General features: G+C 41.3%; 1 protein-coding gene and 1 pseudogene across 1 annotated transcript; one reads left to right on the top strand and one right to left on the bottom strand.

Annotated features, from left to right (window-relative positions):
* Positions 1 to 7,333: 7,333 nt before the first annotated feature.
* LOC124088642 (olfactory receptor 52L1-like) lies at positions 7,334 to 8,329 on the bottom strand. The gene has a single exon (XM_046438378.1). The coding sequence runs from the start codon at positions 8,327 to 8,329 to the stop codon at positions 7,334 to 7,336; it is 996 nt and encodes a 331-aa protein (XP_046294334.1).
* A 3,054-nt stretch (positions 8,330 to 11,383) lies between these two features.
* LOC124088417 (serine/threonine-protein kinase 38-like) lies at positions 11,384 to 23,738 on the top strand (annotated as a pseudogene).
* The last annotated feature ends 1,022 nt before the right edge of the window (positions 23,739 to 24,760 follow it).

Below are 24,760 nucleotides of genomic sequence, written 5' to 3'. Positions count from 1 at the left end.
GAGATTTGTGATATCTTGCTGGACTTTCAGGATCTTAAACTAAGCACCACATGTAAAGACTCCCTGGCCCCAAAACCCTGGACCCTGTTGAGTGGGAAACTTCTGATTCAGTCTCTGACCTACTAGGTCCTTTGCCTTCATACGTACACCAGCAGCAAACAACATGGTAGTTCCTCCTTTACAAAAGAGAATTGCCTCAGATATCTTACATCCCTGTGGCAAACCACATCCTATTACTCTGCATTACTTATTTTTCACCTTCTGCCTGTTCTCTTTTCTTGTCTTATATTCTATATCTGAAAGATCCTTGCCTTAGCTTTGCTTTTTCCTGTCTCTTATGTATGGTCCCCATCTATGATCCTGCATCATAATTCCTAGTCTCTGATTCTTCCTCTTCCCTATCCTCATTACTTCCTCACCTTGTGGAAGCAATTACAAGCTCATCCTTCTACCTAGACTTCAGTAAGAAGGATGTACATATTTATAGAGGATAAGAGAGGAATAAGTATAGAGAAAATATAGTTAGATAACTGGATTTATTGCAGATGGATGTATAGACACAGACATAAGTCAAACTTTTTACTTATTCGATTCATAAGAGCTACTAGATGTCAGGCTGGTGGTACACATTTGTAATCTCAGTGACTCAGGAAGCTGAGGCAGGAGGATCACATGTTCAAGGCCAGCCTCAGCAACTTACAAGACCCTCAGCTATTTAGCAAGACTCTGTCTCAGAAAATGAAAAGTGAGGTAGGTCAGAGGTAAAATGCCCTTTGGGTTCAATTCCTAGTACAAAAAAATAAATTAGGACTTAAGCTATATAAGTAGAAGTAACAGTCATCAGAGGGAAAATGGTGTCTTCTATTCTGCCACACTTAGAATGTTGTGTCCAGTTCAGAGCACCTTGATTTAAGGAACAGTTTTAAACCTGTACTATCTAAAAAGAGGTGTCCAGGATAAAGAGGATGCTAAAAACTCATTGTAAGAAAGATTAGGAAAGTGTAGATATTTTAACTAAACAATTATACAAATATACAATTGACTTTGAAAGAAAAGAGGAGGAAACAAGAACACTAAGGGCATTGGGAGAAAAATTATAAATCTGTTTCTGTTGGAAATAAATCCTTTATAATCAGAGAAGATTTCTCTCTTAATACTGGGCCACACTGAGAGAAGAAAATAACCAAATTTCCTTACCAACTTTCTCCCAGAGCTTAGAGGATCTGGGTGCCTAGTGTCACATTGAAGTCAAATTGTTGTCATTGTCCTTTCCCTCCCTGAAACCCCTAGACTTCTTCTGGGCACTCTCTCATGAAGATCTCAGCCATCAAACACACAGGATCCCTTGCATTCAATGCCGTGGGATTCTTGAGACTAGACTAAGGTCCCTTCTGGGAGGAAGCTGGGTATCTGAATGTGCAGGCCACCCAGTACCACAGCTCATGGGATTTTCCTTTTTTTTTAAATTTTTTGTATAGAGGATTGAATTCAGGGGCACTCAACCACTGAGCCACATCCTCAGCCTATTTTTTTTTTTTATTTTATTTAGAGACAGGGTCTCACTGAGTTGTTTAGCACCTTGCTTTTGCTAAGGCTGACTTTGAACTCACAATCCTCTTGCCTCAGCCTCCAGAACTGCTGGGCTTTTCCTCTTTTGTCAAGGGAACCACTATAACAATGTGGAGAAAGTGTGTTCTGTCTTTTGGTGACACAGATGCTACTGACCCTGAACAATACTGACCCCCTCCCTCACCCCTGGAACTCACAGGTAAAACAACAGAGCAGGTCCTGCTTGAGGAACTGTCTGCCTCCAGTAACCAGGGCTGGAACTGTTTCCATGGTTCTGATGAAAGAAATCTAGAGGGTTTTATGATAAGCAGTTAATTCCTCCCACTGCCCCACCCACTTCTCTAAGCCAGCTGAGAGAGAGTACCTTGGGAACAGGGTCCTGGCAGCTGAGGAGCTGGGTCTCTTGGGGACCCTATCTTAAGTTATGATGCTACTGAATGAAAATAATTGAGATATTGTTTGAAACTGAGTTGAAATTCAAGTCAGCATCTACTGCTTGACTGTACAGACCAGCCACTTAAACCTTCCTTAATTCTACATTCAACATCCTGAAATGTTATCTTGATAAATTTCCTATATTGAAACTTTCTAGGATTTATTAACAAAACTATACAATTCTCTTCTTGTTATGGTTTTCTGAATTCATCTCTGCTATTTGATATCTGTATGAATTTAGGTAAATAATTTAATCTCTGTAAGTCTCAGTCATTCTACTGCTATTGACATTATTATCAACTATATGATCATCACTAGATTAGCCCCAGGTAGTTATGGGTTCCTGCCCTCAAGATTCTTTGGTAGTAATTACATGACATTGCAGTATGAGTAACTTCTTATTGTTGGCAACAGGTCCACCTTGGCCCCTGGAGCCCTACCTCCACTAGTTTGTTCTGCATGCCGAACTTGCGGTTTTTCTGTTCCTGCTTATCCGTCTGAGACATATGTATCCCACGGGAATGCCTTGACCTTTTCTGGTCTGATGGACTTATTGTTAAGGGAGGTTTCGGTACCTGACAATAATAGATGTTGAAACTAAATTTCTCCCCCCTCCCTCCTGCTTTTGGGTAGTTTTCCACTTCTGCTGCTTGGGGTATAAAAAAAGGTGTGTTAGCAATAAAGATTATTATTGACTCCTGGATGAAGAACCTTGGTGTCCTGTGTGTCTTTTAACCTCGCCGTCCCTCGCCGGACTCGGCTCCCTTGGCCAGACGCGGCACTTATTTTAGTCAGCTTTTTCATCCCTGTGACCAAAAGACATGACAAGAACAAGACAAAGGAGGAAAAGTTTATTATGGATCACAGTATCAGAGTTTCAGTCCATGGTCAGGGAACTCCATAAATCTGGACTCAAGGTGAGACAAAATATCCTGGCGGAAGAGTATGGCAAAGGAAAGCAGCTCAGGACTTGGCAGTCAGGAAGCACAGAGAGCTCCACATACAAGGGACAAAGTATAAACCTCAACAGCATGCACCCCCCACCCCCCCACCCCCGTGACCTACCTCCTCCAGCCACACCCTAAATGCCTACAGTTACCACCCAGCCAATCCAACAGTGGATTAAACCACTGATCAGGTTACATCTTTTATAATTTAATCATTTCTCCTCTAAAAATTATTGCACTGTCTCACACACAAGCTTTTGGAGGACACCTCACATCTAAACCATAATGCTTCTTGTTGTTCACAAAATAAAATCAGCTTCCTTAATATGGTCACTTCAAGACTACATATAAGCTTCATAAGGATTAGATTCACATGGATTTTGTTCTCCACAAACTTGCAATATAGCATGGGACTTACTGCAATAGAACCAGTGCAGTTTTATCTAATTAATTAATTCAAAATCATGCATAATGAATCAACTTCTTTCCTCTCCAGCATATTTAAAACCACTTTTTTCTGCAAGTAATTATTTTTAATATAATAATATTTTTAATAGTCATTGAATATCTCTTGGGGTGTCTGTGAATATGAAGTTCAAGTGAAACCAGTCAGTTTTATTGTATGATTTTTTTCCCTTTACCTCCTAGGTTCAACCACAGAGAAGGCAAACAGCTGGCTTCTATCTAGGATGGTGTTTATTCATTATTTCACAAGTCTGTTTTCTCCTTTGCCCTGCTCTGTGCTGGGACAGACTGCTTCTCTAGGCTCATCTGTTTGACTCTCTGCTTCTAGTTCAAACAGCAGGAGCCACCTGCAGAAGACGAAAATATGAAAGGAGTAAGGGTTTGGGTGCTTATCCTGCCTGACTCTTCGCTTTAACACAGGTCTGATGTTGATGTGTTTCTCTGTAGCCACAGACCCTATGGAGACGCAGCCCTTCCACAGCTCCAAGGTTACCAGGCTTCAGCAGAAACCCTGCCAGTCCTTGCTCCTTCAGGCCTGAGGATATAAGTGGCCTCCTCTGTTCCCCTATTTTAACACTTCTATGAATAGCCCTTTTATTAAACTCCTCTCTGAGAAATCCTTTATGCTTTATGTTTTCTGCTTCCTCAATAGCACAGTAATGTGTACTAGAAGGAGACCCAAGAATTGATTCTCAAAATGATATGCTAGAGGAAGTGAAATAAAAGAAGAGAAGGAGGGGAGGGAGCAGGTACTGGGAATTGAAATGCAGGACATTATATTCCATGTATGTGTGACCATGTCAAAATGAACCCCAATATTATATATACCTGTAATGCTGTAATAAAAACAATTTTTAATGAGGTGCTAGAATTGAGTTATAGACTTGATGAGCAAGTGGAAAATCTCCTTTTCAGGGAAAAATGAAGCATCAGTGAAGTGTGTAGTATGGAGTGGCATCTCAGAAATGCCAGTTACTACCAGGTATGTTGCATGGTGGGCAGGCAGAAGGCAAGGTGGTGTGGTAAGCAAACACATAGGGTGAGCTATCTGGGTTAAAATCCCAGCACCACCGCCTACCAGCTTAGCTACTTTGGATAAATCACTTCTCTTCTCTGGGTTACAGTTTTCTTAGTTAGCGAGTAAGGGTTAATATATAAGCAACACTTAGTGCTGAACTCATAGTAAGTATTATATAGGTGTTAGCTCTGATCAGTTGAACTAGTTTATATGTAGTTCAAATTAATTCCATTGGGTCCTCATATTTCCTCTTTGGGAAAGACTCCTCATCCTTTTTCCAAGTTAGAGCCAACTAAATAATGTAAAGCTGTGCCTCTAAAGTCCATTTACTCAATCTACATGTCCTTGTTATACTGACACTGACAAAAAGAGAAAATCCATTTAAAACCATTTTTTCTGCAAGTAATTATTTTTATCATAGTCATTGAATATCTCTTGGGGAATCTGAATATGAAGTGCCTCTGCATAGAGCTCATTTGACCAGAAACAAACCACAGAGTGAGTTTTCCTATCACATTTTTTGGAGATAAAATAAGAATGGCTGGGGCTTGAGCTTGCCAGGAGTTCATATCAAAGAACAAATGGCCAAACATGGGAAAGAAGACATTCTTAGTAGATGGGAAAGGGAGGATTCCGGAAAAAGATCTTAAGGAAACCTGCTCTCTTGAACTAAGCCATAGGAGAAGGGAGGAATGGGGAACAAGGAGAGGGACAGGGAAGGGATAGGGAGAAGGACAGAGGAAAGGCCAGAGAACAGAAAGGAAGTATCAGAAGAAAAAGGAAAGGAAGGGAAATTGACAAGAAGGGAAAAGGGAGGGGAATGGAGGGAAGAAGCAGGAGGGAAGGGAAGACTATCCCCTGAGAATCCTTAACCCAAGTCTGCATAAATGGTATTTTACAGGTGGAACTCACATAACTGAGGTGTCCTAAAATGTAACACACACACACACACACACACACACACACACAAAATGAAGTATTACTCAGCCATAAGAAATAATGACTTCATGGGGCTGAGGTTGTGGGTCAGTGGCAGAGCACATGCCTCACACATGTGAGGCACTGCATTCCATCCTCAATACCATATAAAAATAAACAAAATAAAGACATTGTGTCCATCTATAAATGAAATTTTAAAAATATATATTAAAAAATAGAATGACTTTATGACATTTGCCAGCAAAAGGATGGATCTGGAAACTATCATGATGAGTGAAGCCAGTCCCCAAAACCCAAAGATCAAATGTTTTTTCTGATAGATGGAATCTAACCCACAATAAAGGGTGGGGGTAGGTAAGGGGAGGAATAGAAGTGTAGTAGATTAGACAATGGAGAATGGAGGGAAGGGAAGGGGAATAAGCAGAGGAAATACAGTAGAGTGAATCTGACGTAATTTTCCCATGAACATATATGAAAACAACACACTGAATCCCACCACCATGTAAATCCATAAGAATGGGACTCTAACAAGAATAAGATAGACTTCATTACTGTGTAATTATATCAAAATGGATTCTTCTGTCATGTATAATTAAAAAGAACCAATAAATTAAATAAATAAATAAATAAATGCATACATACCAAATTAAAATAAATAAATAAATAAAACCTCTTAAGCAAACTGTTGGTTTTATTGGCTAAAATTTTTTCTAACAAGTACTCTTTTACTATCTAGTATGATCTGCACTGATAACTCCTTCAGTCATCATATTGATCCTTTATGTTTTTCTTTTTCTTTGATAAGTCTAGCTAGGAGTATATCAATTTTAATGATCTTTTTAAAAACAACTTTTAAGATTTCTTTATATTTAATTAATAAAATATAAAATGATAGTCTCCATTTTTATATTTTATTAATTTCTTCATCTTGCTTAACTTGGGCTTAATTTCTTCTTCTTTCTTCTATATTCTTAAATTGCCAAATTAAATAATTGATTTTAAATCCCTATTCATTCCTAATACAAGCATTAAATGGTGTAAGTTTCCCTCTATTTACTCTTTAGCTGTACCTCCTCACCTTTTGCTTTTGTCATGATCAATCACTTTAAAATATTTTGTAACTTTTCCTGTAATTTCTTATTTAATACATGGTTATTGAGATGTCCTTTGTTTGTTTGTTTCCAACTATTTAGGGCTTTTCATTGCCATCATGTTGTTATTGGTTTCCAATTTTACATTCTGTGTTGATAAGAGAATATATTCTGTACCATTTTATTGTTTTAAAATTTATTGGTATTTTTGATGACCCAGTACATAAAGTAATGTCCTGGCCCTCCTAGTGGCTTTCCAACTTCCAAGTAACATTATCAGCAGGCACTAAGTTCCCTTGCCCAAAAGTACCTGTCTTGATTTTGTTTGTTTTAAGTAAAATGACACTAGTGTTAGGATGAAGGGTGTTTTCTTAAAAAGTGGCCTTCTCAGCTGCTTTGAAGAGACCTTGCTGATACCCAGGAGTCCAGTGATTTGGAGCTCACTGTCAAAGGGTTTGAAGACACTAAAACTGAGCAAAATTGGGGACTTTTCCATTCCCATTCCAGACAGGGTTGCAGGAAAGATGTCATAATCAGAGCTGTCATTTATCTTATTCTGAAATCACTCAGAAAAAAGGAGTAGACAACTGTGGGCACCAGGAGAAAAAAATACATATAACATGTGTGTGTGTGTGTGTGTGTGTGTGTGTGTGTGTCAAGGAGGGGGGACTACTATTCATGATCCAGCTATCCAGATATATCCCAACAGAATGTGGAGCCAAATGCTTGTGGGCTGTTATTGGCATGGGACTAGTAGGACTAGAAGGACTCTACATTGTAGAGTGGCCTCTATCCATATAATCCATACAACCATGAGTTCTTGGCTATGCCTGTGGCAGGAACCTCTAAAGAAAGTAACTAGATTAGGTTCAGACCAATCCTTTAACATAGAACACCCTGAGTACTCGCTGGCGGATCTGTCGAGTCTTCACCCCATAGACGAGAGGATTGAGGGCAGGTGGCACAAGGAGGTACAGGGTGGCCAGAAGAACATGGACATGATGGGGTACATGGTGGCCAAAGCGGTGAGTGAGGAAGGAGAACATCCCAGGGACATAGAAGACCAAGATGACACAAACATGAGCCCCACATGTGCTAAAGGCCTTGAGTCGAGCCTCACTCCCTGGTACCTTCAGCACTGCCTGAAGGATGAGGGCATAGGAGACACCAATGGCCAGGACATCTAGCCCAACCACCAGAAGTGCCACTGCCAGCCCATAGGCTCTGTTCACTGTGGTTTCTGAACAGGCAAGTTTTACCACAGCCATATGTTCACAATAGGCATGGCCTATGACTGTGGTCTGGCAGAAGATAAGGCTCTGAAGCAGGATGGGGAAGGGGATGAGGAGGATCAATCCACGCACCAGCACTGCCATCCCAATGCGCCCTATGGTCCCTGGATGCAGGATGGTGGAATGGTGCAGAGGATGGCAAATGGCCACATAGCGATCCAGAGCCATGGCCACCAGTACACCTGACTCCATGGAAGAGAAAGCATGAATGAAGAACATCTGGGTCAGGCAGACAACGTACCCAATCTCATGAGCATGGACCAGGAGCACAACAAGGGCTTTGGGTGCAGTGGAGGAGGCCAGAACAAGGTCAATGGCAGCTAGCATGGCCAAGAAGAGGTACATGGGTTGGTGCAAGGATTGCTCAGCCCAGATGATGAAGATAATGGTAACGTTGCCCACTAGAGCAAGGAAATAAAGGACACCCAAGGGGAAAGCTATCCAGTGCTGACTCTCCTCTAGACCTGGAATACCTACCAGGAAAAAGGAAGGCTGGGGTAGCCTCCAGCTGGAATTGCTAAGGTCCATCATAAAGGGCTTAGAGAGGGAAAAGGGAAAAGGAACCAAAGTCATGATTTTTCCACTCCTGATATGTTACCACATAGTCCAGCTCTGGCTGCCCTCTGCACCAGAAGAACGAAGTACCTTGAGCTGCAACACAAGGGAATACAGTTAGAGACAAGGAAAAAAATCTCCTTTCCTGGAGATACTCTTCTTATGGGTGAGACTTGCACATGTCTGAATTAGGTTAAATCTAGTTTTACTCAGAGATAAGAATAAACACATGCTGCCTTTAGGGGAGATGCTTACACTTTACCATTCAATTATTTGTATTTCAGAACAGTTTATTTGAAAGATCTCCCCTAATTCATTCTCTGGATGTTAATAAGTCCATCTGTTTCTTTTAAAACTAGTCTCAAGTTTCCACAACATGGCACTCTACAGTTGTTCCTCCTCTGACCCAAGCCCACCATCTCCTCCACCTTATTAAAGATTGATTCCAGGGTTCCATCCTCTCTTCCTTTCACAAAATTGCACATTATTTCTGAATCACACTCTTAACTATTTAAATACTTTCATTTCTTCCAAAATTGTGTTTTTAAGTCAAATATCTTTCTGAAACAAAAGATCTTTTTATATTTTCTTTACTGCAGACTATGCACTCAACATATCCAAGACTGGACAAACTTGCCTATCCTTCCCAAATTTTCTCTATGTTTTGTCAATATTTTTGTGAGTTATACCACTATCTACCTTCCCAACTTCATCCAGAAAGTTGGAAACTCTCCTTACTCATTTTCTCCTTCATTCCTTTTGCCCCTTCACCAGTTCCTATTGTCTTATTTTTTTGCATCTCTGATAGCCACTCCTTTTCTCTGACCCCCGAAGTCCCAGCTTTAGCACACACTTCCAACTTCTCTTACCTGGACTTTGTCATTAGGTGTTTCTGCCTTAGCTTTGTCTCTCGCCAATCCACTCTCAACCCTGAAGTTAGAGGGTTTTTCCTAAAATGCAGATGTCAGCACGTTACTCCAATGGTCAAAATTCTTCATGAATTCCCTGTATGAATAGTCAAATTTTTAGGACAAACACATGAAATTTTGAAGACGGTATTTGTGTATTACTTGTGTCTTACATTCAACATGTTCCCATAAGTTAAATATTTTGTTTTAGACATTCTAAAACTCCTGGGATTACCACTGGACCACTCTATTTTGTATATTCCCTTCATGTATTCTTTCTTCTTCTTTCTTTATCTGAATTGATACTTCCATCCACCAAACACGAGTTCACTGTCTCCCATCCCTCAGGAAGATTCATTGACTGTGTTAGGTCAATGTCCATTATATTAGGAATTCTAAATTCTACAATCATCCTTCATTCATCTACAATTCTGATTTGTCACTATTATTAAAACCTTTCAAGGGCTGGGGATGTGGCTCAAGCGGTAGCACGCTCACCTGGCATGGGTGTTGCACTGGGGATCCTCAGTACCACATTAAAAAAAAATAAAATGGAGGATTTTGTGTCCACTGAAAACTAAAAAATAAATTCTCTCTCTCTCTCCCTTAAAATAAATAAATAAATACAAACCTTTCAATATCTTAATGGTTTGTTTCAACAGAAAAGATCATAATTCATTAAACTTGATAATTACAAGTAAGCATGCTGGACACTTCACAATGTAGTAGGATTAATACAAGCTGTGGATTGCACCAAAGGATTCAGGTGCATGCTATGACCATTTCATATTCTAGGAATTAAATTTTGGCAGGCAACTTAATCTCTCAAAGGCCTCATTTACTCATTTTATAGTAAGATTAATAAGATAAATTCACAGGTTTATACTAAATATTTATGAAATATTACATGTGAAGTCTTGATACATAAGTAACTCTATAAATGATAGTTATTATCATTAGCAGTAATAATAAGGAATGACTTAGTATAAGATCAGATTTCTTTTTTCTTTGTCTCCATGAATCTCTTCCTGTATTTCAGATTGTTGTTGTGTCTGTCTCACATCACAATGCTATAATAACTCAGTTTCAGTCACCCTCCATGTAAACATCAAGTGCCAAATAATTAGGTGTTCTATTTAACCACTTGATTAACCCCTCAAGCACCAACACAAAAATCTGAAACTGCACGTTTGTGTCTACGTGTTTGTTTTAAAAGACAGATGGCACTCTGAAATGTTTTTCTGTGTTGAGGATATATATATATATATATATATATATATATATATATATATATGTAAAGATAATCAAGAATGCCTCAGTTTTTGTGGACTGTGCACCCATAGATCATTCCGTGTGCCTTTTCCTAAACCAATAATGATTAAATATTGCCACAAAACTCTGAAAATATCAGCAGTAAAATATGAACTGCCTGGTGAGTATGTATCTCCCTGTCTTTGTTTTTCATCAGAATCAGCTTAAAATAGCAGTGACATTTCTATTGAGACCTCTAGGGGAATCTCATAATTATACAAAAATTCACCTTTCAGGACTTAACATTTCACCCAGTGAGACAGCTGATTGCTTTCTTAGCTACCCTCTTCTGCCACAAGATTAAGGCCATTTCCCGTCGTTTAGCTGAGAAGTGAAAGAGCAGCTACACATGTGCAGGGCACCCTGGCCCTAACACAGGCAGCATCCAAGGAGCACTGAGGCTGAAGCCCACCTGTGGGTACAGGAGAGATGAGAGAAGCTTGTGCTGAGTATAACCTGCCTTCTCTTTGTCCTGGGTGACTCCTGAGCCACAGTAAAAGCCTAGAACTGCTTGTTAAATATTAGCTGTTAAAGTACAAGAATTGTCTCTGTGCTCCTTAGAGGAAAAGCAGAAGGGACTTTATTCCCAGGAACCTGAAGGGGAAGATGCCCTTAACTCTCGACCAGGAAGCAAAGCGATCGATGAGCAAAGCACTGATGTTGCTCAGCTCCTACTTGTTTTTGTAAATCTAGTGCAAGCAGCCTCTCTTCCATGAGGCTGTCCTCCAGTGCTGCGAGGCAGCAGGACATGGCTCCTGCACTTTCCCATCACAGTCTCCTCACTGCTTTGTCAGTGCACTGATTACTCCACACTGTAAAACCTGTCAGTGTCAGTCCTTGAGGAGTCGGGATCATGCCTTCCTTAGTGGAGCAGCCCCAGCACAAACTTCAGAAGAGCCTAGAATCTAGTTGGTACTCAGGAATGTTGGTGAAATAAACACCCACATGACTAAAGTACAGAATAAATGAGTAAGAACATGAGTGTCTTAAAGGAACTGAGAATTGTGGGAACCAGGCAAGTCAGAGGCTCAATTTAAGGCGTAAGGATGATGTAACAGTGGAGCGTCTCTTGAGCAGGGAGGGGGCTAAGCCTCAGTGTTCTTCACCCTAAGAGATACTCTGGGAGCTTTGTGACAGAACCAGCCTTGCTGAACCTCTCTACCTTGAGAGGCCAGGGAGGCGTCCCAGATGTGTGTGAGATATGAGGGAATTCCTTTGATTATGAGAGATCACTACTGTCACTAAGCAGAAAGTCTCTTCTTTGATGTGACCTGACCCTTCTCCTTAATTCTCTTCTTTTTTAAAAATTTTTAAATTGATTTTTTAAAAATAAATGACAGCAGTTTGCGTACAAATCTTATTAAACATATACAGCACAATTTTTCATATCTCTGGTTGTATATAAAGTATATCCACACCAATTCATGTCTTCATACATGTACTTTGGATAATGATGTCTATCATATTCCACCATCATTGCTAATCTCCTGCCCCCTCCCTTCCCCTCCCACTCCTCTGTCCTATCTAGAGTTCATCTTTTCCTTCCATGCTCCCCATCTCTACCCCACTATGAATCAGCCTCCTTATATCAAAGAAAACATTCGGCATTTGTTTTTTGGGGATTGGCTTCCTTCACTTAGCATTATCTTCTCCAACACCATCCATTTACATGCAAATGCCATTTTATTCTCTTTTATTGCTGAGTAATATTCCGTTGTGTATATATGCCACATTTTTTTTTTTAATTTTTTATTGTGGGTTGTTCAAAACATTACAAATTTCTTGACATATCATATTCCACACTTTGATTCTAGTGGGTTATGAACTCCCACCTTCACCCCATACACAGATTGCAGATTCACATCAGTTACACATCCATTGATTTACAAATTGCCATACTAGTGTCTGTTGTGCTCCGCTGCCTTTCCCATCATCCACCCTCCCCCCTCCCCACCTCTCCCCTCCCCTCCCCTCCTCTCTCTCTACCCCCTCCACTGTATAACCCTGAGGGTCTCCTTCCATTACCGTGCAATTTACCTTCTCTCTCCCTTTCCCTCCCACCTCTCATCCCTGTTAAATGTTAATCTTCTTCTCCTGTTCTTCGTCCCTACTCTGTTCTTAGTTACTTTCCTTATATCAAAGAAGACATTTGGCATTTGTTTTTTAGGGATTGGCTAGCTTCACTTAGCATAATCTGCTCTAATGCCATCCATTTCCCTGTAAATTCTATGATTTTGTCATTTTTTAATGCAGAGTAATACTCCATTGTGTATAAATGCCACATTTTTTTTATCCATTCGTCTATTGAAGGGCATCTAGGTTGGTTCCACAGTCTTGCTATTGTGAACTGTGCTGCTATGAACATCGATGTAGCAGTGTCCCTGTAGCATGCTCTTTTTAGGTCTTTAGGGAATAGACCAAGAAGGGGAATAGCTGGGTCAAATGGTGGCTCCATTCCCAGCTTTCCAAGAAATCTCCATACTGCTTTCCAAATTGGCTGCACCAATCTGCAGTCCCACCAGCAATGTACAAGTGTACCCTTTTCCCCACATCCTCGCCAGCACTTGTTGTTGTTTGACTTCCTAATGGCTGCCAATCTTACTGGAGTGAGATGGTATCTTAGGGTGGTTTTGATTTGCATTTCTCTGACAGCTAGAGATGTTGAGCATTTTTTCATGTACTTGTTGATTGACTGTATGTCCTCCTCTGTGAAGTGTCTGTTCAGGTCCTTGGCCCATTTGTTGATTGGGTTGTTTGTTCTCTTATTGTCTAATTTTTTGAGTTCTTTGTATACTCTGGATATTAGGGCTCTATCTGAAGTGTGAGGAGTAAAGATTTGTTCCCAGGATGTAGGCTCCCTATTTACCTCTCTTATTGTTTCTTTTGCTGAGAAAAAACTTCTTAGTTTGAGTAAGTCCCATTTGTTGATTCTAGTTATTAACTTTTGTGCTATGGGTGTCCTATTGAGGAATTTGGAGCCCGACCCCACCGACTGTAGATCGTAGCCAACTTTTTCTTCTATCAGACGGCGCGTCTCTGATTTGATATCAAGTTCCTTGATCCATTTTGAATTCACTTTTGTGCATGGCGAGAGAAAGGGATTCAGTTTCATTTTGTTGCATATGGATTTCCAGTTTTCCCAGCACCATTTGTTGAAGATGCTATCCTTCCTCCATTGCATGCTTTTAGCCCCTTTATCAAATATAAGATAGTTGTAGTTTTGTGGATTGGTTTCTGTGTCCTCTATTCTGTACCATTGGTCCACACGCCTGTTTTGGTACCAGTACCATGCTGTTTTTGTTACTATTGCTCTGTAGTATAGTTTGAAGTCTGGTATCGCTATACCGCCTGATTCACACTTCCTGCTTAGCATTGTTTTTGCTATTCTGGGTCTTGTATTTTTCCATATGAATTTCATGATTGCTTTCTCTATTTCTACAAGAAATGCCATTGGGATTTTGATTGGCATTGCATTAAACCTATAGAGAACTTTTGGTAATATCGCCATTTTGATGATGTTAGTTCTGCCTATCCATGAACAGGGTATATTTTTCCATCTTCTAAGATCTTCTTCTATTTCTCTCTTTAGGGTTCTGTAGTTTTCATTGTATAAGTCTTTCACCTCTTTTGTTAGGTTGATTCCCAAGTATTTTATTTTTTTTGAAGATATTTTGAATGGAGTGGTTGTCCTCATTTCCATTTCAGAGGATTTGTCGCTGATATACAGGAATGCCTTTGATTTATGCGTGTTGATTTTAAATCCTGCCACTTTGCTGAATTCATTTATTAGCTCTAATAGTTTCTTTGTAGAGCCTTTTGGGTCTGCTAGATATAGAATCATATCATCTGCAAATAGTGATAATTTAATTTCTTCTTTTCCTATTTTTATGCCTTTAATTTCTTTCGTCTGTCTAATTGCTCTGGCCAGTGTTTCGAGAACTATGTTGAAGAGAAGTGGAGAGAGAGGGCATCCCTGTCTTGTTCCAGATTTTAGAGGGAATGCCTTCAGTTTTTCTCCATTCAGAATAATGCTAGCCTGAGGCTTAGCATAGATTGCTTTTACAATATTGAGGTATGTTCCTGTTATCCCTAGTTTTTCTAGAGTTTTGAACATAAAGGGATGCTGTACTTTGTCAAATGCTTTTTCCGCATCTATCGAGATGATCATATGGTTCTTATTTTTAAGTCTATTGATGTGGTGAATAACATTTATTGATTTCCGTATATTGAACCAGCCTTGCATCCCAGGGATGAATCCTACTTGATCATGGTGTACAATTTTTTTTATATGTTTTTGTATCCGATTCGCCAGAATTTTATTGAGGATTTTTGCATCTAGGTTCATTAGAGATATTGGTCTGTAGTTTTCTTTCTTTGAAGTGTCTTTGTCTGGTTTAGGTATCAGGGTGATGTTGGCCTCATAGAATGAATTTGGAAGTTCTCCCTCCTTTTCTATTTCCTGAAGTAGCTTGAAAAGTATTGGTATTAGTTCTTCTTTAAAGGTTTTGTAAAATTCTGCTGTATACCCATCGGGACCTGGGCTTTTCTTAGTTGGTAGTCTTTTGATGGTTTCTTCTATCTCCTCAATTGATATTGGTCTGTTTAGGTTTTCTATATCCTCCTGACTCAATCTGGGCAGATCATATGACTTAAGAAATTTATCTATGCCTTCACTATCTTCTAATTTATTGGAGTATAAGGATTCAAAATAGTTTTTGATTATCTTCTGTATTTCTGAAGTGTCTGTTGTGATATTGCCTTTTTCATCCCGTATGCTAGTAATTTGAGTTCTCTCTCTTCTTCTCTTCACTAGCATCGCTAAGGGTCTGTCGATTTTGTTTATTTTTTCAAAGAACCAACTTTTAGTTTTGTCAATGTTTTCAATTGTTTCTTTTGTTTCGATTTCATTAATTTCAGCTCTGATTTTAATTATTTCTTGCCTTCTACTTCTTTTGCTGTTGTTTTGCTCTTCTTTTTCAAGGATTTTGAGATGAAGTATGAGATCATTTATTTGTTGGTTTTTTCTTTTTTTAAGGAATGAACTCCAAGCAATGAATTTTCCTCTTAGAACTGCTTTCAATGTGTCCCATAGATTCCGATATGTTGTGTCTGTGTTTTCATTTATCTCTAAGAATTTTTTAATTTCCTCCTTGATGTCTTCTATAACCCATTGATCATTCAGTAACCTATTGTTCATTCTCCAATTGATGTATGCTTTTTCCTTCCTTCTTTTATCGTTGATTTTCAGTTTCATTCCATTATGATCAGATAAGATGCATGGTAATATCTCTACTCCTTTATATTGTCTAAGAGTTGCCCTGTGACATAATATATGATCTATTTTTGAGAAGGATCCATGTGCTGCTGAGAAAAAAGTGTAACTGCTTGATGTTGGGTGGTATACTCTATATATGTCAATTAGGTCTAGGTTATTAATAGTGTTATTGAGTTCTATAGTTTCCTTATTCAACTTTTGTTTGGAAGATCTGTCCAGTGGCGAGAGAGGTGTGTTGAAGTCTCCCATGATTATGGTGTGGTGGTCTATTAGACTCTTGAACTTGAGAAGAGTTTGTTTGACGAACATAGCTGCACCATTGTTTGGGGCATAAATATTTATGATTGTTATGTCTTGTTGGTGTATGGTTCCCTTAAGCAGTATGTAGTGTCCCTCTTTATCTCTTTTGATTAACTTTGGCTTGAAATCTATTTTATTTGATATGAGTATGGACACGCCTGCTTGTTTCCGAAGTCCATATGAGTGATATGATTTTTCCCAACCTTTCACCTTCAGCCTATGTATGTCTTTTCCTATCAAATGCGTCTCCTGTAGGCAGCATATTGTTGGGTCTTGTTTTGTGATCCATTCTACTAGCCTGTGTCTCTTAATTGGTGAGTTTAAGCCATTAACATTTAGGGTTATTATTGAGATATGGGTTGTTCTTCCAGCCATATTTGTTTATTTCTGTTACTAAACATTGTTTGTTTTCCTCTTTGATTGTTTCCCCCCCCCTTTACTGTCCTACCTCCCACTGTTGGTTTTCATTGTTATTTTCCATTTCCTCTTCCTGTAATACTTTGGCTAGGATGTTTTGAAGAGATGGTTTTCTAGCTGCGAATTCTTTAAACTTTTGTTTATCGTGGAAGGTTTTAATTTCATTCTCCATCCTGAAGCTTAATTTCGCTGGATACACAATTCTTGGTTGGAACCCATTATCTTTCAGTGTTTGAAATATGTTATTCCAGGATCTTCTAGCTTTCAGAGTCTGTGTTGAAAGATCAGCTGTTATCCTGATTGGCTTGCCCCTAAATGTAATCTGCTTCCTTTCTCTTGTAGCTTTTAAAATTCTCTCCTTATTCTGTATGTTGGGCATCTTCATTATAATGTGTCTAGGTGTGGATCTCTTATGATTTTGCACATTCGGCGTCCTGTAGGCTTCTAGGATTTGGGATTCTGTCTCATTCTTCAAGTCTGGGAAGTTTTCTTGTATTATTTCATGGAATAGACTGCTCATTCCTTTGGTTTGGAGCTCTGTACCTTCCTGTATCCCAATGACTCTTAAGTTTGGTCTCTTAATGTTATCCCATATTTCTTGGATGTTCTGCTCATGGTTTCTTAACAGTCTTGCTGAGCTGTCTATGTTCTTTTCCAGTTGAAATACTTTGTCTTCATTGTCTGATGTTCTATCTTCTAAGTGTTCTACTCTGTTGGTAGTATTCTCCATTGAGTTTTTAAGTTGGTTTATTGCTTCCTGCATTTCTAGGATTTCTGATTGCTTGTTTTTTATAACCTCTATCTCCCTGTATAGTTGATCCTTTGCTTCCTGGATTTGTTTGCGTAATTCGTTGTCGAAGTGATCTTTCATTGTCTGATTTTGCTGTTTAATGTCTTCCTTGATACTCCAGATCATCTGAAGCATGTATATCCTGAATTCTTTATCTGACATTCCATCTGCTGCAGCTGTTACCTCTTCTAAAGTTGCGTTGACCTGCATTGCTTGTGGTCCTTTCTTTCCTTGTCTTTTCATACTGCTTGCGTATCTTTCCTGCAGGTGCGGGCGGCGGCTCTGCTCTCTCCTTATTCCAATTGGGGTGTCGTGGCTACCACGCCGGCAGGTCACTGGGCCTGTTCTGGGAGCTGGTGGCGGCTCTGTTCTGCCCCTACTCCAATTGGGGTGTCGTGTCTGTCGTACCAGCAGGCCACTGGGCCTGTCCTGCTGGTCGGTCGCAGATCTGCCCACCTTTCGGGCACGAGTGGAGGCTCTGCTTTGCCCCTACTCCAATTGGGGTGTCGTGACTACCCCGCCTGCAGGATGCTGGGTCTGTTCCTGGCAAGGGAGGCGACTCTGCTCTGTCCCTACTCCAATTAGGGTGGTGTTTGTACCCCGCCGGCAGGCTCCTGGGCCTGATCCGCCGGTCTGTTGTAGGTCTGCCTACCTTGAAGGCGCTGGCGGCGGATCTGCCCTGCCCCTCCTACCACGCCTGCGGACCCCTGGGCCTGATCTGCAGGTTGATCACTGGTCTGCTCACCCTGCGGGCACGGGTGGCGGTTCCGCTCCACCCCCACTCCAATTGGGGTCACGTGACCACCACACCGGCAGGGCCTGATCCGGGCGTGGGATAAGGATCTGCTCTGCCCCTACTCGAGTTGGGGTGACGTGTGTACCACACTGGCAGGCCACTGGGCCTGACCCGCCAGGCTGTCACAGGTCTGTTTACCTTGCAAGCGCGAAGGGCGGCTCTGCCCTGCCCCTCCTACCACGCCCATGTACTACTGGGTCGTGGGTCTGCCCACCTGGCGGGTGTGGGTGGCGGCTCCGCTCCGCCCCCTCTCCAATTGGGGTCACGCGGTCACCACGCTGGCGAGCCGCTGGGCCTGCTCCGGGGGCTGGCGGCGGCCCGGCTCCTTCCCTCCGGCTCGAGGACAAATTGAGGAGACTCGGGTGACTGAGCCTCACCCCCCTTACCAGAAGACCAACTGCTTATGTCACCGCTGGTATTGATGAAGATCTCTCCTCCACCGCTTTCTGCTGACATCAGATCTCTGCCATGTTGGTATCCTATGCGAATGGCAGCATTTCGTTCCCCTTGCCAGGCAACCCAAGCAATGGGTGAGTCCTGACCTGCCCTCAGCAGGACCCGGACCGAGACACAGTTTCCGCGGGCTCCTAGCCCCGGTCCAGGGAAGTTCCGGGAGCCGGAACTCGGCCGCTCCGTGCTCGGTGTAAGCTCCTATAAGTGTAGGCTCCAAGAAGCAGCCCCCGCGGGCTCAGTTCCGGAGCCGGAATTCGGCCGCTTAGTGTTTGGTGTATGCTCTGATAGTAGCAGGGTCCAAGAAGCAGCCTCCGCGGGCTCCGCAGCCCTGAGCCAGGGCGGTTCCGGGACGGTTCCGGGAGCCGGAACTCGGCCACTCTGTGCTCGGTGTAAGCTCCTATAAGTGTAAGCTCCAAGAAGCAGTCCCCGCGGGCTCAGTTCCGGGAGCTGGAATTCGGCTTCTTGGTGTTTCGTGTTTGCTCTGATATTAGCAGGGTCCAAGAAGCAGCCTCCGCAGGCTCCGCAGCCCGGAGCCAGGGCGGTTCCGGGACGGTTCCGGGAGCCGGGACTCGGCCGCCCCGCGCTCCGTGTTCACTCCGATAAGATCAGATTTTAAGAAGCCCCCAGGCGCTGAACCCTAGCAATCTGTCTGCAAGCCGCAGGCAAATTGCAGCCTGAAATTACCTGTTCTATGGCTGAATGAGCTGCGGTCAGTCAAAAACAGGTGTGGTGACGTCAGTTTACCAACATGGTGGCTGCTGGCCTCCTCTGTGGTCTGACCGGTGTGGAGAACCGAGATGGACCGCTTCCTTCCCCATCTCGAACCCAGAATTCAGCCCTGAGTGCGGTGCTTGCGCGTCTGGCAGAAACTGCAGCGCTGTAACCCTGCGTCTCTATCCCAGCGCGCCTTGCAGACTCTAGCCGCGGGGCGATTTGCTGAATAAGCAGTATTACCCTCCGTGCGACAAACCTCTCGCGTTTGAGTCCCCGTAGCCGATCCTCATGCGATGGAAATCCTTCCTCCAGGTTCCGGCGCACCCCACTATTGCTGGAAATTCCTAACAAGATATCCTTTAGCCGTCCTGACTTGTCATACTCCCACACAGTGAAGCAGCACACGGGGGTAATGCACTCCCCTCGCCGCCATCTTCCCTCCTCCTATGCCACATTTTTTTAATCCATTCATCTACTGAAGGGCATCTAGGTTAGCTCCACAGTTTAGCTATTGTGAATTGTGCTGCTATAAACATTGATGTGGCTGTGTACCACAGAGGCCTGAACTCTATGAGAGTGAGAAAGAGGGAGAGACAAAACCATGCATAGCTATTGGAGGAGGGCACAGAAGCAGAGTGTCCATGATACTGGCCTAATAAGAAAGGAAGATAATAAATGTCAAGCATTCACAGGTAGAGCTCCAGAGAACAGACCTGAGACACACAGGTAATTGATACACCATGCCTGATAGTGCACTGTTCCCTGGTCTCTGGGATGTCCTTGAAAATGCACATTTTAGTCTGAAGTCAGGCTTGAGAGAGACTCAGCAGCACAGAGAGAATTGAGAAAAGGCAAAATGCCCAGACTCAGAAACCTTCCACGACAGCCTTCCCTGCTCAGCTCCAGGGATTCTCAGATTCCCATGAAGTCCTTCTGCACTAGCTAGGCACCAACAATGAGGATCGAGTATTTTGTTCAGAAGGCTTCACTGCAGTCTCTGACACTCAAGGAAAACCAAAGACTTCACTCAAGGTCTGTGCAGTTAAAGTTTCCCAAAGTTAGGAAACATGAATTCTAGACTTGGCAAGACTAGCACTGATTGTGTCCTCCTGCACCATATGTGCTGGTGAGAATGCCAACCCAAGACCATGCTGAATGCCCCATGACTGCCTCAGGCTGACCCCAAATGTTTGATGACATCTATAGTTATGTGTCAACCCACAGGTTGGCTTGCAGCAATGTGTCCTGCTCTGATCTCTCTTTTTGTGCTTGCCTCTCCCTGTCAGTGCCCAGGTCAGACCTGGGAAAACAACTATTCTGTCTCAGGAGGAAATAAAACTAAGAGATGCTAAACCAGAGGCACTGGGAGATTCAGAACCACACTAACCAGGCCAAGAAATAACCCCATCAAAAGTGCTCTGAGAAAAACAAAAGTTCTCAACAGTCTGCCCCTCAAATGATAAGGCCCAAATCTGACCTCATTTTCCCCACCTGAAATCCCATGGACTGTCTCATGGCTGGTTCTCTCACTTTTACCTTGAGCGTCCATTCTTGATGTTTACCCAAGGCAGGGACAGTGACTGTGGACAGAGCACTGGGAAGGTAGGGTGTTATTACCAATCGCAGGTCCCAGAGGGCTCCAGACACGCCTGGACAAAACCAAACTGGTGTGAAGATTGGCAGGAGGCGCCTGAAGCTAAGGATACTGCCATCAGGGATGGGTTGTTAGGCAGAGAGGCAGAGCAGGTAGTGGCACCCATACCTAAATAGGGGCTCGCCTCTGTCCACTGTTAATTATGACCCCTGCATCATCCTGCATATCCTGAAGGCTGGGCTAGGAATCCTCCTGTTCAGTGACCTGGGAAATCTGAAAATGCTCTGGAGTTCAGACTTCTCATTGTCACAGAACAATCTGGGACCCCAGTAAATTGTTTAATGGATACTGTGTTTCAGTGCACCTGTTCTCCAGGACTTAGGAGTGTTGACTGCTGGAAATTCATAATTAAGTCACTTTTTTAAAACTTTTTTTTAATTTGTTCTAATTAGTTATACATGACAGTAGAATTTTTTTTGACACATCATACATAAATGGAGTATAACTTCTCATTCTTCTGGTTGTACATGATATAGAATCACATTGGTAATGTAATCACATATACACGTAGTGTAATAATGTCCTATTCATTCTACTATCCTTCTTACTCCCAACCCCCTCTCCTCCCTTCACTCCATCCTATCTAATCCAAAGTATTCTTCTCTAGCCCACACCCCCTGCTTTATGGTGATTTAGCATTCACATATCAGAGAAAACATTCGTCCTTTGCTTCTTTGGGATTGTTTTATTTTGCTTAACATGACATTCTCCAGTTCTATCCATTTACCTGCAAATGCCATAATTGGACACAATACCTTTGTTTCACTTATTTATTTTTATGTGGTGCTGAGGATCGAACCCAGGGTCTCCTAGGTGCGAGGCAAGCACTCTACTGCTGAGCCACAACCCCACCACAGTTTCTTTATCCATTCATCTGTTGAATGACACCTAGGTTAGTTCCATAGTGTAGCTATTGTGAATTGGGCTGCTATAAACATTGATGTGGCTATGTCACTGTGGTATGCTGTTTTTAAGTCCTTTGGGTATAAACTGAGGAGTGGGATAACTGGGTCAAATGGTGGTTCCATTCCAAGTTTTCTGAAGAATCTCCAATCCATTTTCCATAGTGGTTGCACCAATTTACAGTTCCACCAGCAATGTTATGATGTACCTTTTCCCACACATCCTCACAAACATTTACTTTACTGTTGCTTGTATTCTTGATAATTGCTAGTCTGACTGTAGTAAGATGAAATCTCAGTGAAGTTCTGATTTTCATTTCTCTAATTGCTAGAGTTGCTGAACATTTTTTCATATATTTGTTGACTTTTTATATTTCTTCTTCTGTAAATTGTTCAGTCCCTTAGCCTACTTGTTGATTAGGTTATTTGGTTTTGGGGTGCTAAGTTTTTTTCTTGATTAGAATTGTTTGATTTTTATCAAATTTTAGCTGTATTATTTCTTCTCTATTTTATATATTTCTGCTCCTACTCTTATTTTTTATTCCTGCTACATAAATAGAAAATCATTTGTTTTTCTAGCTTCTTTCTGATACAAGTACTTTAAGTTATAAATATTAATCTAAGTACTGTTTCATCCCAGAGATCATGATATTTTAAGCTTTTATTATCACTTAGTTTAAAGTACTTTTTATTTATTTTTATTTTATTTTCTTCCTTGACCTCTGAGATATTTATAAGTGTGCCATTTAATTTTGAAATAGTTGACATGTGGGGATAGGGTTCTATATATCTTAAGGTTATTGAATTCTAATGTAATAAATCATGCAGGAAATAGATTCTGCATGATTTCAAAAATTTTTAAAAAGTAATAGAAATACTTTTAATATTGATTGTATTGGTTACATACATGTTGAAACTGACCAAATTGCATACTTCATATATTTGCATTTTATTGTATTTCAATTTTACCTCAACAAACCTATGGAAAAAAATTTTTTTAAAGAAATAAAGTACATGAATACTGGGGGAAGAAAAAAAAGCCACTCTGACCAAAGAGAAAACTAAGTTTTATATAGCAGAAACTAGCCATAGACTCTATTAGCTATAGACTCTATTCACCAACTTGGATTCATCCACAGAGACATCAAACCAGACAACCTTCTCTTGGACAGTAAGGGTCATGTGAAACTTTCTGCCTTTGCACAGGACTGAAAAAAGCACATTGGACAGAATTTTATAAGAATCTGAACCATAGTCCCCCCGAGAGGTTTCACTTTCCAGAATCTGAACTCCAAAAGGAATGCAGAAACCTGGGAAAGAAACAGGTGTCAACTAGCCTTCTCCACAGTAGACACTCCTGACCACATTGCTCCAGAGGAATTCATGCAGACCAGGTACAAAAAACTCTGTGGTTGGTGGCCACTTGAAGTGGTCATGTATGAGACGCTCATCAGCTACCCACCTTTCTGAGACCCCTTAAAAGATGTAAGAAGGTGATGAACTGGAAAGAAATTTTGATTTTTTTCCTCCATAAGTTCCCATCTCTGAGAAAGCCAAGGATCCAATTTTGAGATTCTGCTATGAATGGGAACATAGAATTGGAGCCTCTGGAGTTGAGGAAATAAAAAGTTATTCTCTTTTTGAAGGTGTTGACTGGGAACTTATCAAGGAGATGCTGCAATATCTATTGAAATTAAAAGCATTGATGATGTCTCAAACTTTGATCAGTTTCCAGAATCTGATATTCTTAAGCCAACAGTGGCTGCAAGTAGTCACCCTGAGACTGATGACAAGACAAAGACTGGATCTTCATCAATTACACATACAAGTGATTAGAGGGCCTGATTGAAAAGTGGGGGGAGGTAGGGGATGGGGAGATACCTTCCTACATGAAAGCAGCAAAATAGGACCCTTGTCACGGAATCCTGAGAGGAGCAGATTTCTTTGTATAACATCGGAGTTTTCCTCTTACGCTTTTCCAAGAAGTTTATGGAACCCATCAATATATCATTAGTAAAGTTTCCTAAAATGTGATAGTAAGTGGATTTTCTTCCACAATACATCTGAAATCTGAAAGAACAATGACAGCCAATTATACTACATTGGCCATAAACAGCTGTCTTGCTTCTTTAGACTTTTAGCACAAGGTGCCTTCTCTGTGGCAGTTCTGCCACCTTCAGATGATTTTTGCTGCATCAGAAAAATATGGAGGTTCCACTTTAATGCATTACTCGTTTTTGGTTTTAAGTTTTGATAACTATTAAAGCCTCATTTGCACCTGGATGGTAACTTTGCCTGATGAGCAAAACAAAGAGCATCATGGCCAAGCTCCAGCGGGGAGACTGGCTTCTTCAGTCTCAAAGTTGCAAAGGTCAGCTTCAGAAGGGAAGTACATCCCAGTGAAACTGCTTGGATTTTAAAATCTTAGATGAAGAAAAAAAGAATGTTAGGGAAGTTTTAATCTGGATGAAAGTAGTGTGTTTATCCCTTAATTTTTCATTCATAGCCTGTGACAGGAAGTAAATGAGATTATTTGGTGCAACTCTGTAGTTCCTTTGTATTACCAAATAGTTGGTTAATACATGAGTGTCTTTTGCAAGAGTGTGTGGGAAGCAGGGTAGGAGAAGTAGCAGAGTAGCAGTAGCATCTGTGTGTTTGGGAGTGGCTGGGCATGGTTTGTTGTAGGGAAAAAATGCCCACATTTTAATTTTCAAACTTCTAAATAAACTGTGAGAGCAGCCCAAAAAAAGTAAAATAAAATAAATAAAACGAATTGGGGATGTTGCTCAGTGGTAAAGCACCCTTGAGTTCCATAATTAATGCATACACACACAAATACAAACACACGAATAATACAAAAACCTAACTCACTTTATTCAATCTTAAACAACACTGAAGGGTCATCCCAGCTCAAGAGGTCCCACTGGGT

Source organism: Marmota monax, unplaced genomic scaffold (assembly GCF_021218885.2).
Source record: "Marmota monax isolate L192 unplaced genomic scaffold, Marmota_monax_Labrador192_F-V1.1 WCK01_AAM20220418_F8-fsc00061, whole genome shotgun sequence".
NCBI lineage: Eukaryota > Metazoa > Chordata > Mammalia > Rodentia > Sciuridae > Marmota > Marmota monax.
The sequence above is the reverse complement of the archived record's forward strand: the minus strand, read 5'-3'. Positions and strand labels throughout refer to the sequence as shown.